This window comes from Miscanthus floridulus, chromosome 15 (assembly GCF_019320115.1).
Source record: "Miscanthus floridulus cultivar M001 chromosome 15, ASM1932011v1, whole genome shotgun sequence".
Lineage (NCBI taxonomy): Eukaryota > Viridiplantae > Streptophyta > Magnoliopsida > Poales > Poaceae > Miscanthus > Miscanthus floridulus.
Genome location: NC_089594.1, coordinates 86,228,581 through 86,241,483, shown reverse-complemented (window position 1 = coordinate 86,241,483; position 12,903 = coordinate 86,228,581). Strand labels below are relative to the sequence as shown.

General features: G+C 45.4%; 1 protein-coding gene and 2 pseudogenes across 1 annotated transcript; 1 reads left to right on the top strand and 2 right to left on the bottom strand.

The window, feature by feature from the left end:
• The window catches only part of LOC136509521 (sodium/hydrogen exchanger 8-like), a 54,348-nt pseudogene extending 53,633 nt beyond the window's left edge, over positions 1 to 715 (top strand).
• A 97-nt stretch (positions 716 to 812) lies between these two features.
• LOC136509522 (casein kinase 1-like protein HD16) lies at positions 813 to 5,480 on the bottom strand (annotated as a pseudogene).
• A 1,172-nt stretch (positions 5,481 to 6,652) lies between these two features.
• Positions 6,653 to 11,762, bottom strand: LOC136506683 (microtubule-associated protein 70-1). The gene is made up of 11 exons (XM_066501577.1): positions 11,308 to 11,762; positions 11,091 to 11,176; positions 10,583 to 10,648; positions 10,317 to 10,487; positions 8,778 to 8,948; positions 8,518 to 8,673; positions 8,277 to 8,408; positions 8,063 to 8,158; positions 7,499 to 7,969; positions 7,232 to 7,419; positions 6,653 to 7,133 (listed from the first exon to the last, which is right to left on the bottom strand). The coding sequence occupies exons 1-11, from the start codon at positions 11,483 to 11,485 to the stop codon at positions 7,097 to 7,099; spliced, it is 1,752 nt and encodes a 583-aa protein (XP_066357674.1). The 5' UTR covers positions 11,486 to 11,762; the 3' UTR covers positions 6,653 to 7,096.
• Positions 11,763 to 12,903: the final 1,141 nt, after the last annotated feature.

Sequence of the window (12,903 nt, the reverse complement as noted above, 5' to 3'; positions counted from 1 at the left end):
TTTGCCTATTATAGAAGAAAGGCTCTGATCTGACTCCTTTCTCTGGTATAGACTACTGCCATACTGCACGCAGGTATCATGTGGAAGCTAGAGCGCGGATCATCTTCTTCGAGGAGGCAGAGGTCCATCTTCATCTTCATGGAAGTGCGTCGCGGCTGCTGCTGCCCCAAGGAGGAGGCCATGAGCCAGCACGGAGCATGAGCAAGGAGCACAGCGGCTTGCTCAGCTGGCCCGAGAGCTTCCGGAGGTCCCGTGGCAGCCTAGGCCTAGCTGCTGAGATGCAGGGTGGCTTGTCTTCCAGGGCCCTGCAGCTGAGTATGTACGGCAGCATGTTGAGCCTCTCCTCCGGCCAGGCAGGGTCACCAGCGGCAGAGGCGTCATCGCGTGCAGGCGACGACGACAAACCAGAAGCACAGCTCCTCCTACCCAAGGATGCCGTCAAAGGAGCGGCCTCTGCTCTCCGTGCGGTCGGAGGGCTCCAACATGAAACGAGTGGCAGCTCTACCTCCAAGAGACGCTGCTGAGGTAGCTGCCACCGCTCCTGGTCCGGCAGCCCAGCAGCAGCGGCGGCGGAAGGCTAAGCATTTGCAGGAGGGTGACAACTCGAGCGACGACTCCGCCAGCGAAGAAGTCATCGTCAGAGTTGACTCGCCCAGCATGCTCTCTTTCCGTCAGTCCTCCGCCGCCCCTCCGCCACAGGACCAGTAGTATTCTTCTCTTTGCGCTGTACCATATATCCATATTGTATTGTACAGAGAAAACAAATAAACACATTTCTCCGCTCTATATTTTTTCTCTTCATAATCCCTGAATAAAACAACAGAATTCTCCTTAACATGATGCAGAAAATGCGCTGCAAAAGCCACATTACAGACTCGTTTTATTGGATCGGACAGGTACGTTACTGCTGATCAGTAGCTACGCTATTCTGTCTGCACCCGCCTCTCCCGATTAACTTACGAGACCAAACCAAACCCAGAATCAGGTTCAGGTACATACATCGGAATTCATTCATCTTCTTCCATGGACTAGGACACTGCTGCCCTGTCCCCGTGGCTCATGCTGATGGAAACTCAAAAATATACATCAAACAACAGCTAGGTTAGCAACCGACGATGTTAGGCCACGGTTCGCCCATAGCATATCCCAGCAAGATAGAGATTTTTGGCCCACTTATCCTGCAACAGCCAAGAGGAACAAGTAAGGAAAAGGCACCGGTCAAGCTAAAGCAAGAGAGAGATCCACGGCTCTTTGTCCTACCTTGACATGTTGACTGGGGAACTGTGTAGTCCGCAGAGTCTCTTGTGTCTCGTCTCTCGGGCGACGCCTTGGCTTGCTTAGGATCAGCGCAGACTGATCCATTGTGGCAGCCATTGCAGTGATACGAAAGCCATTGTCCCAGCGTCTATGGATGCCCTCACTTGGGTACAAGAAGTCCAACTCCACGACCTGCAAGAATTGCAATGCTTTAAGTCCATCAAGATCAAGGCACCCTCATCTTAGATCATCACGCACATGTAGTAGCACATTCCTAAACTTCAAGGCCAAATAAAATACCAGACCTAACCATCACTGAAGATGCACCTGAACATCTTAGAAACTCACATTGCTACCAAAAGCACTTTCTACTGTCATTTGCAAACAGTGCGGCATGAAAGAAAATATTAAAACCTCTAGCATAAAACACTTGGCTTTTGTCTTTTGCTAACCATCCAAATGCTTCACGATGAAAATGAGAATCATATACGGCGTTATCTCTCTGTATGGAGTTCAGCATCGGTGCAAACCTGCTCAGAAAAACCAGCACTGCGGGACATGACTATAGCCCATCGATTGCCTGATGTTGCCATTGAAGTCACATGAAAACCTTCCTTCCACTTCTTGTTTATCCACTTAAATGGAAAGGAATCACTGACTTTGTAAGATTGTTGTGTATATGGTGTGCCTGGCCATCAAACATACTATATCAGACGACCAACAAAAAAAAACTGTCTCTGTCAAAGACGCACAATTGTGACAGGGTCTACATTACGAAAAGGAAAAGGACCAAGCAAGTGACAGGTAATTCGGATGACAGGTGCATATCAAGGGTGCTTGAGCAGATACTGTTCCTGCTGTCAGGCAACTGGTGAGACACTTGTGTTTTCCATTTTGCTGTTCAGGTTTACTTTTCAGGCTCAGTCAAGTGGGTACATTATAAACTACAAGATATAGAATAGTCACGGATATACTGCAGCTGTAGGGAAAAGAATGTAATGAATATATATGCAGCAAGCCAGCAACAGCGACAGCAAACAGTTCTTGTCACAAGCAAGTGGGGATACAGTAAGATAATGATATATGTCACATAAAAAATATTACATACCTTTTGACATCACTACAATAGAACTTCCATTGTTGGAGCCAGCAACAGAACTGATGTAGTAACTTTTATCCCATTGCTCCATAATCCATTCCTGTTTTTTTTTTTTGGCAAAATTGAGAACATCGAAAGAGAATGAATTACATGAGGTGCAGATGGGAAAGTCCTACCTTATGAAGAAAGTGTGAAGATAGCTCGTAGACTTGAGCTGAGAAGCCAGTTCCTGCATCCATAATGATTGCCCAAAGATTTGAGCATGATGATATTGAACTTATCAACAAACCATCCTCATTTCCTTTCTCCACATGTTGTGCTAACCTTGCGTCAGCCACATTATAGTGGTACCTATCAACAGCAGAAGTTAATCATCCTTTTACAGTGACAAAATACACAAAAAGAATGTCGGTGCATCGATGAATCTAAAAAACAGCGGAAGTATTATGGATTATCTTTGGTTCTCAAGGGATCAAACTATATTTTTCCATTTAAATTTGTTATCCCAGTAGAAATTATGATCTACATGCAGTCTTGCCATGTCGTTAACTTGGTTCCTTTCACTGAATGAATCAGATTTTTACACAAATATGAAAAAAAAATGGGAACTCGCTTTTAAAAGAAAGAACATTACAGAATGCACTATGATATTATAACTCTGCATGGATACTTGAAACACGATATACAGTCAACAGAAGAAAATTAACTTGAGAATTAACATTAACCTCTGCTTCATAGGTTGCCTGGAATTGTATACTGAAATCCACTGGGTTGCAGGGGCACCCAGCCGAATCTTCTTTTTTACATGGTCGTCGTCATCATTAAGCAACCTGGCACGCTTCTGCCCTACCTGCAGGGTGAGCATGTCCACAAAATACATAAGCCAGGTGTATCTAGATTTTTAAAGGTTCATTTCACTTGAACTCGCCAATGAAGTATGTGATGCCTGAAACAGACCTTTTGAGCTCCATCAGTATTGATTGGTCTAATGGAAGGGATTGGTCCAATTAAACTGTCAAACAATGAAATCAACTTGGAATAGTTTGGCTCTTCATCAAACTTCATGTTGACAACGATCTCAAGAAACTGCTTTGAAAGGTTGAGGACATATGCCACAAAGGGTCTCAGGTGAGGTACTCATCTTTCTCTTGCACACCAAAAATGATTTATTATCACCCTGTAAACACAGGCCCACACAAAAAAGATCAATGGTCAAACAAGACTACTCAAGAAAAAAAGTAGTTCTGATTTTATGGAAGAGAAAAGGATTAAAAGATTATACAGTAAAGTACCTGATATCCCTGCCATGGCAACCTGCCCCGGTGAAGGAATACTAGTGTATAGGCAAGTGACTCCAAATCATCTCTCCTGCTAGCGGTTCTTCCTAAATGTGCATGGACACTAGCATATCTAACTGTTCCTCTAGATTATAAAGGCAAGAGAGAAGTTTAGACATAGAACTAATGCCACAATTAGCAGACAAATATGAATATTATATTATGAAACATAAAAGACAAAGTGGCAAACCTAAAGGCATCAGGACGTTGATCATAACCAACATGCTGTCCACTAGCAGTATCTCTCCACTTTGTTGCTGGCAAGTGAAAATTAACACAGAAGCTGTTAAGATGGTCAAGACTGAATCCTCCAGACCACTAGTAATCCTAGCAGAAATAGGAAAGGGAAACGATTCCACAAAAAACCATGCAAGTTAATAACATATTGATTGGAACAGGCTTGTTTACCTAATCCAAGATCCACAAGATAAAGTTTCTTTTCTTGAGGCGTTGAAGGCTGCCCCAGAAGAAAGTTCTCAGGTTTGACGTCTCCATGCACATATCTGAAAAGCAAAGCACAGAAGCATAAAAAGAGACTGATGAATTAAACATTAGCCATTAAGCATGCTTGAGATGTCCGCTTACCCTTTAGAGTGCATGCTTTCCAAGATGGAAATGGACTCCATGGCAATAGCAAGCCACCATTTCCGATGACATGCTGGAAGTTTTTCAGCACAAGTTATTACAAACAGGAAGGGGAGAAAAAAAGGGTAGGAAAAAACAATGGCAACCGCTGGGAGAGGTCAGAGGTAGTAGAGTTAAGGAACTCACGATTGGCCTAATGAATTCCATGAATCCCACAAGCTAGGCCCCAGCATATCCATAATCTGGAGAGGTAAAAAGGAATCAAATAAATTACAAGTGATTCTTCAGTAGCAAAAATCCCAAAAGTTCCTCACTAAAATTCAGACCAGGCCCCCCTTCTCTCGATAAAGAAAGAGCACTGGTCCCAGAAGAGTCAATTCTCCATTAGCTAAACCCAGACAGGGTCAGTCCATTCTCCAAGATTAGCAGGAGGTGGAGGTGGCAGCAGGAAGGAGAAGAACGGTACCATGACATAGTAGTCACCCTGGCGACCTTTATAATGCACCTTGGGCACACCGTGTGTGCCTCCTAGAGCGCTGGTACATGATTAGAGGCAGTCACTTAGAACCATGAACAGTAGTGATAACATAGTATCTGACTATCTGTTGGTGGTAGTGGGAGATGAAAGACACGAACGATGATGAGCAGACTTACGTGTAGACTTGCCATTCAGCCGGAGGGCCGTAGGTACAGCCCTTGCTGGTAGTGTGCTCAAATTTGATGGCAACCTCTTGGGCAGCAGACACCGCAGAGCGTCCAGCATGGCAGCAGTCAGACGTCGGCCAAGAAAGACATGGCCGAAGCCACCTTTGCCCAGCTTCCTCTCGACCTTGTACTCGGGAGATCCTCCGACCTGGACCTGTAAGGCAAGGGCAGTGGAGATTTGATTTGGGTGAGAATCAAACCAAGCAATCATCGAATCAGAGAGAATCAAAAGTGGATTGATGGGAGTATAGATAAAAACAAAGAATGTGTTAAGATACGACGGACCGTGTCGGGGAAAGGCGCAGTGTTGGCGTCGTCGTCTTCGTTGGCGGCGGCGGCGTTGTTGGCGCTGAGTCCGCCGCTATCGGCCATCGTGTTGCTCCGGTGGTGGTGGTTGGTGCGCACGGGCCGCTTGTGTTCTGGCTCTTATATAATCTTCCCGCGGGGAACCGGGGTCGGAGTCGGGGTTTGGGTTTGGTCAAGACGGCAGGGATGCGAAGGTGAGGGCGGCGGCCGGGGGGCATGGCGGCGGCGGTCCCACGCAGTCGCGGCGGAACATCGTCGAATCAATGGGCGTATGAACCCTATCTACTAACAGGTCGATGGAGCGATGAATCGAATCGATCGATTCGATCTACAATAAGAATCGAAAAAATCTAGTCTAGCTTGAGACGCAGCAACAACAAACTCACAATCGATGGGAGCGATTCGGATTTGGGGATTCCTCTACTTTGGTTTTGGAGGAGCGCCGCCGGCTCCACCCTCTGCAGCTCCGCCTGCCCGCGATTCGGAGGACGAGGAAGAGGAGCAGGAATCGAGGGCGAGGGGATGGATTGATCTGATTGGGATCGGAGGCGGAGGCGGCGGCGGCGGCGGAGGCGGGGACGCGGACGCGGACGCGGATGCAGTTGCAGCCCTGCACAGCGCACAGCAACAGCGAGCGCTAGTATTCCCTCTTCACTGCTCCCCTCTCTCGTAAGGGCTGCTGAGTATCGCTTCTAAAATTCATATCACATCGAATATTTAGATATTAATAAAAAACATTAAATACAGATTAATTACAAAACCAATTACATAGATAAAGATTAATTTCCGAAACGAATTTACTGTAGCACTATGCTGTCAAATTATGGATTAATTAGGCTTAAAAGATTTGTCTCGCAAATTAGCTACAAGTTGCACAATTAGTTTTATAATTAGTCTATATTTAATACTTTATACATGTGTCAAACATTCGATGTGATAAAAATTTTAGGCAAACAGAGCCTTAACCTCTTTTGGTTTTAGCCTTTTTGGGGAGCCCTGGACAGCAGCTCCTTTTCCCTCTCTTCCTCCTTAACCACAACACAAGCAGTCTGCAGTCAGCTCTATCTCCATTAGGGACATTCCTTTCACTCACCACAATTATCTCAGCATACTCACCTTGCCAAGTCAAGTCCAGCCCTTTTCATAATCTCACAAGAAAAAAACAAAGTAACAGCAGCTCAACTCCATTCATCTGGTGATCATCAGACATACTCCAATAATATGCAAGGGGACTATTGTCCGATGTGGTTTCTTCATCATCGGGCACAAGATCAAAATCACAAGAAAATCGTTACAACAGCCAGCTCAGTCATTCTCATCATGCTGGTTATCCACATCAACTTGCCTAACACTGACCAAAACAGGGGGGGAAAATGTCAGGCAAATTATAAGCAACTCTTCAGTTCATACATTTTACATTATAACGGACAGACTGGATATATATCAATCAAAGAAGAAAAAGAAGCATTGCCTCACCAAACCTATACAGCACCGACAAAGATCAAAGATCATCACATTGCCAAAAAAGAAAGAAAGAAAAGGAACAACAGCAATCACCACCAAATGACACGTCGTCAAAAGAAAAGGCAAGAAGAAAAAACACTAGCCGGAGCACACCCCTTCCACTAGCTTTGCCTGGTTAGACACAAAGTAGTTCATCCCCGCGACCACAAGATGTAGGCAGGAGAGGCTCTTCCGCGATGCCATCTTCTCCAGGACAACGAGAGGCTCCTTGTCACCAGTCCTAATCCAAGTAAGGATCCGCGTGCACCCATCCAAGGCATATTTGGCCACTTCCTACATGCCTTCACATGTTGCGCGCTGAGCCACTCCGAGGTAAAGTCCTGAGTAAAGATGCACGCAAATTTGGTCAATCACATACTACATGCTAGCCCCTCCACTACACATTCTTCACCAGCTGAAGATAGCAAACTAATCCTACCTGCCAGGTGGGAGCTGCGAACTGCTGCCAGAACCGCTTGAACTACCAAAGCGTTTCGCTCTGCTATCCTGCTCTTTCTCCATGCGCACAGCTGCCAACTCCTTCTCCATAGCAGCTAACTCACGCCTCGATTTCTTGGCATCTGACTCCATAGCTTTTGTCAAAGTATCTACTTTCTTTGCCAACATCTGTACAGCACATCACTTCATTATGAGAAGCAACAAACAAATGAAGAGACATCAAACCAGTCTCAAGACTAGTCCTTACCTCAACTGCGTCATCCTTGTCTTTCAGGCTTTGATCCTTTTCATGGCATGCCTTCCTTAGAGCAATGACCTCCTTCTGCAGCATATCATATAGAACACCTGACACCGAGTCCTCCGACTCAGCAGATGCAAACTCATTACACTTCTCATCTGAGTTGTTTGACTCCTTATCTTCACTGGAATCAGTAGATACGTTCATACCGTTCCCATTTACAAGGCCCTTATAGCGTTCAAGTGATCTACAGCCTCCATCAAACGACTTGGACGCTCCTTTTGCATGGTTAACTAGAGTTGTTGTGGTAGACACTGATGATCTCATCTGGAATGAGGGGCGTTTGGACAGGAAGCCATTGGCCTTAGACAAACCATCAGCACCACCAATAGACTGGCGGCGTGTGGCACTGACATTGGTTCGCGATGTAGACATTCTCAATCCTTCCTCAAGTACCTTAAGTCGTAGCTGGAACTTCTCCTGCAAAATTTGATACAGATCACAATGAAGAGACAGTGAAAAGACATGCAGGGTAGAAATTAGTCATGACCAGCATGAAGAGCAAAAGTATACTTTCAGTTGAGCTTCTGATCTTGCAGCCCTTTCTGCAATAGCAAGTTTGTCCCGGAGTTGCTGCATTTCTCCCTGCAAAAAAATAAAAAGACAATGCTCAACAAATAAAAAAAAATTCACCGCTGAGGAACTAGTACAGATCTACAAGAGCAACTCAGTAACACGTTGAAACTATAAGAAAAGAGACCTTTCACTTACTTGCAGAATCCTTCGCTTCCTCGAGCCATTGTTTAACAGGCATTACTTTATCATTGCCATCTTTCCACTCATTTGCCACCACAACTGCAACCCTATTTGCTGAAACCTTTGCACGAGCTAGCTCACGATCAAGAGTTTTCATTTCCTCCTAAGAATAGGAAACATTGTAAAACTTGCATTAGTCATAGTGCTTTCAGGTACATACATATCCTAAAAAGCATAATGCATATCCAAGGACATCATGATTCATGCATTACATTCATCTCCTGAACTTTCCGCTGATAGTCTCTGACAGCATTTGCAGCTGCACCACCAGCAAGAACAGATTCTTCTAGCTCTCTGACAGTCTGAGTGAGCTTTTCAACCTCAGCAACTTTCTGGCGGTGCATTCTATCCAAGATTTTGTTCTCTTCCTGTTAGGTGCAACAGCGAAAGCCTCATATACTGTTAGCTTAATCGGCAACAGAAGCTAGTAATAAAGTTACTAGTGTAAATAAATATTTCCATTGTTGCGTACCTGGCATATCTCAATCTGTTTCATCAATTCTTGGTTTTTGTTTTGCAGATCATCCACCAAAGAAGCTTTTGCCAGTGCCATCTGAACCGTCCTTTCCGCTTCAAGCAGAGCTGCTTCCTTAGACTTTGTAAGACGATCCAATGCCCGGTTGTCATCTTGTAATTTTGCAATCTGAACAAGAAGACTAACATGTTAGCATTTTCACGAGAAGTCTGCATTCAATCATAATGAGGATACATAGGCAACAATTAATCATGAAACTAACAGGTGAACATAAACCAAAGATAAAATATGCAGCCTATGCACCAACCCTGTACCCTTAGCAAGTTGCAGAACACAAGGTGCGCTGTATAAAACTTGTCAAGTACTCAAGTGATAACCTACGTTACACGGATACGTGAGGTAGGCCACTTATCCCGTATCGGATACGTATCCGATACGGATACGCTTGGGATACGCAACGGATACGTATCCGTGAAGTATCGGGAAAAAAATAATTGCAGAAAAAATCCGATACTTCCTCTGATACGTATCCACGCAATTTGATGAATAACGATACGTATCCGCCTTCCGCCACGGACGCCCGGCTGCACGAGCGCCGCCGCCTGATGCACCTCTGCCCACTTGCACGCGCGAGGGCTGAGTGGCTGACCGCACCTTCCGCTCGGAAGTGCTACCGCCCGCTCGGATGCACAGCGGCACGAGTGCCACAGCCCGACGCGCGGCTTCCTGCCAGTACACTCGAGCGCCAATGGCGCAGCCCGCCCGACGCCTCCCTCCTGGACACCCGCCTACCTCGGCAGCCGCAACGACCTCCAGCACTTCCTGGTGGCGATTCAGCGGAGACTTCCGGTGATCTTCCCTTCTTAATTTCTTTCTTCCCCTCCTGATCTAGTCACTTGTTGCTTCATTTCTTCTTCAACGACAACCTCTGTTCTGTTCCTGTTGCCTGATTTCTGTCTTCCCCTGTGGAAAGGGGTGAGAACTGGGGAAGCAAAGGATACAGACTGAGCGGTGGTGAGCTGTGCTGATTTTTACTGGTGTCGGGGGAACGAGTGGTGGAGATGGAAAGCTGCGTCAGTGCTTCTGTTGTACGAAGCCACTAGTCTAGAAGCAGTTAAATAATTGTAGATGTGGCTTCAGAGAGCGTTTGATTGGCTTCTACTAATTTTAACATGTCTTATTATTTTTTTTAAAAAAACATAAAACGTATCCGCATATTAGGTTTTTTTAGAAAAATGACGTATCCGCGAATCCATATCCGTCCGATACCGATACACGTATCCGTATCCGTGCTGCATAGGTGATAACTAGCAACATAGTAAAGCATACTAGGAAATATTAGCAAGTGTCAAGAAAGAAATATAGAAATAAGTAGGCATGTTGCAGCATTCGTCATTTGTAGAGCTGGAATTCCTTTGGGGAATAATAAGAGCTTGGTATGAACGAAAAAAGATAAATGATGTACATTGGTCATGAGTGAAGAAAAGAAAAGGAGCAAGGTGGGTATGCAGGCTTTGAGCCGCTTGGATCAAGTACCTCTTGACGAGCCAGTTTCAGCTCAGCTTCCAGTGGTGCGAGAATGGCCTCAATAGGAGGCATGTCATCATCCTTCTGTGCCGCATGAACCCTTCGTAGTGTTGCCTCAGCTGCAAACTGTGCGGCAAGTGCTGCTTTTTTTTCGTCGTTGATCTTCTTTGCTTCGAGGTTCTGCAACCTTGCATATTATCAAAATCTGTTCCTCCACACACACAAAAAAAAAAAGGAAATGAACAAGAGGGAAAAGGAAAGAGCTCCTCCATTACTTTGTTTTCGAGGAGAGACTCTGTGAGCTTCAGCTTCTCATCCACCTTTGCCAATTCTTCGGTAAGCTTACATTGATGCAGGAGGCAAAGTCAGAATTGTTTGTTACAAAATAATAAGTACGAAACAAAATCAACGGATGTGATTGCTCCTTAGCGGGACTAGAGATGGTAATAACGATATATAACCAGGAATGTAGGTCGCACGAAGGAGAAATCAGTTAAAGATTTGATTTTGTGCCCACCCCCTGCTATGTAAGCGAAAGTAGCTAGAGTGAAGTGAAGGACTTAGTTTGCACACAACACAGCGGAGGCAGATTTCAGTTTGAAGCTGAAAATGCGGATCACGAGTGAGTGACAATATGGTGGTGCTCTAGGCGGCAGCTGATGGTCGGTGCCGACAGACAGGAGGCGGGACGCAGGGCAGCTAGCTGGTTGTTGAAGAGTGGCAGAGGTAGCAAGCAGATTTACTACTAGTATAGCAGCAAGAAGCGGGGTGAGGATTACTGACATCCTGTACGGCCTTCTCGCGCGCGCGGTCCGACAGGCGGAGAGCCTTGATCTCCGCCTGCGCATCGCCCAGCTCCTTCTCCTTGACTGAAAAAAGAAGCGGAGGAGGTGAGATCCAACCCAATTCCGGGAATAATTCGGGGGTCCTCCTGCCAGGTGCTAGGTAGGTGGATGAGATCTGAGGAGGAGGCAGAGAGGGCTTGAAGATGTGGGCATACACTGCAGCTCGTTCTCGAGGCGGGTGAGCTCGACCCGGACTGGATCGGATCCGTGGAGGAGGTTGATGAGGTCCTCCATCTCGATGGCGGGCTTGAGGCGGGGGCCGGGGCGCGGCTGCTGGTTCTGGCTCTGGCTCTTGAGTGATGGGCCCTTGCCGTCGCCGTACGGATCGGCCATGGCAGCCGCAGCGCAATGCAGCGCCCTGCCAAGGCCCTGAGCTGCTCTGCGCTGCTGCCGATCTCTCTCACTCCCTCGCCGTTGGGGGTGGTGGCGGGTGACTGGAGGAGGAGAAAGAGGAGTGGGGGTGGGGTGGCCTGCTGCTCCTGCAGTAGCCCGCTCGCGCTCGCCTGGCCTGGATCAGGAACGAAACGAAATGATAGGAGCGAGAAAGAAAACAACCGGCCTCGAATCTGTTGTGGCTCTCTCTCTCTCTGAGTCTCGATCTCTCTCCCTCTTCCTCCCCCCCGCAGCGACAGCAACCGTGGCTGTGAGTCAGGTCACCCCACCCGCCAGCGCCCGTCACCGGTTGAGCTGACCAGAGTTTTTATTTCTAGGGCCAGAGTTCCTTCTAAAAAATAGATCGGCCATAGCTCCGTCTAAAAAAACAGATCCAAAACATCTAGCTAGATCTGTCACGGAGCAGCTTAATCCGCCGTAGAGCAGCTCGACGGTGAAACTGAGCTCCTACAAATTTGTTAAGATGTTATGTTAAGGAGAGCTTTAGATTTTAATCCGCCGTAGAGCAGCTCGACGGTGAAACTGAGCTCCTACAAATTTGTTAAGATGTTATGTTAAGGAGAGCTTTAGATTTTAATCCGCCGTAGAGCAGCTCGACGGTGAAACTGAGCTCCTACAAATTTGTTAAGATGTTATGTTAAGGAGAGCTTTAGATTTGAGATAGGAAAAAGTCTATTTAACTCCTCACCTTTCATACTTGGTCTACTTCACTTCCCAACTATGAAACCGTCTGTTTTACCCCCTGAATTCTTCAAAACCGTCTATTTTACCCCCTGGGCGGTTTTCAGCGGCGGTTTTGCTACAGTAAACAGCATGTCTGCTACAATAACGGTGGGTTTGCTACTAGTGCCATCGGTTTTGAATTTCCTTTTTTTTTACTTATTTTCGGTGAATTTTTGAAAAATCATAAAATGAAAAATCTAATTTTATTGGACTCCACATGAGTAAATCTACACAGTGAATATATAATACAGGTATGCTTTAGTACAAATATTTTTTTGTAGCTTTAGATTAAATGGAAAATCCAATTTTGTCTGTAATTAATTGGAATAATTCATAGCTGCAGCTTCTATGGTCCAATTATGGTGAATTTTTTATGGTACACTAATTATTGTATGCTTGAACTATAGTAAAAAATTCGTACTCATTGGACTATGTATAACTTAGTTATAGATATATTCTAATTAATTACAGACAAAATTGGATTTTCCAATTAATCTAAAGCTATAAAAAAATTTGTACTAAAGCATACCGTATTATATATTCACTGTGTAGATCTACTCATGCAGAGTCTAATAAAATTATATTTTTCATTTTATGATTTTTCTATAATTTACTATGATTTTTCAAAAATTCAC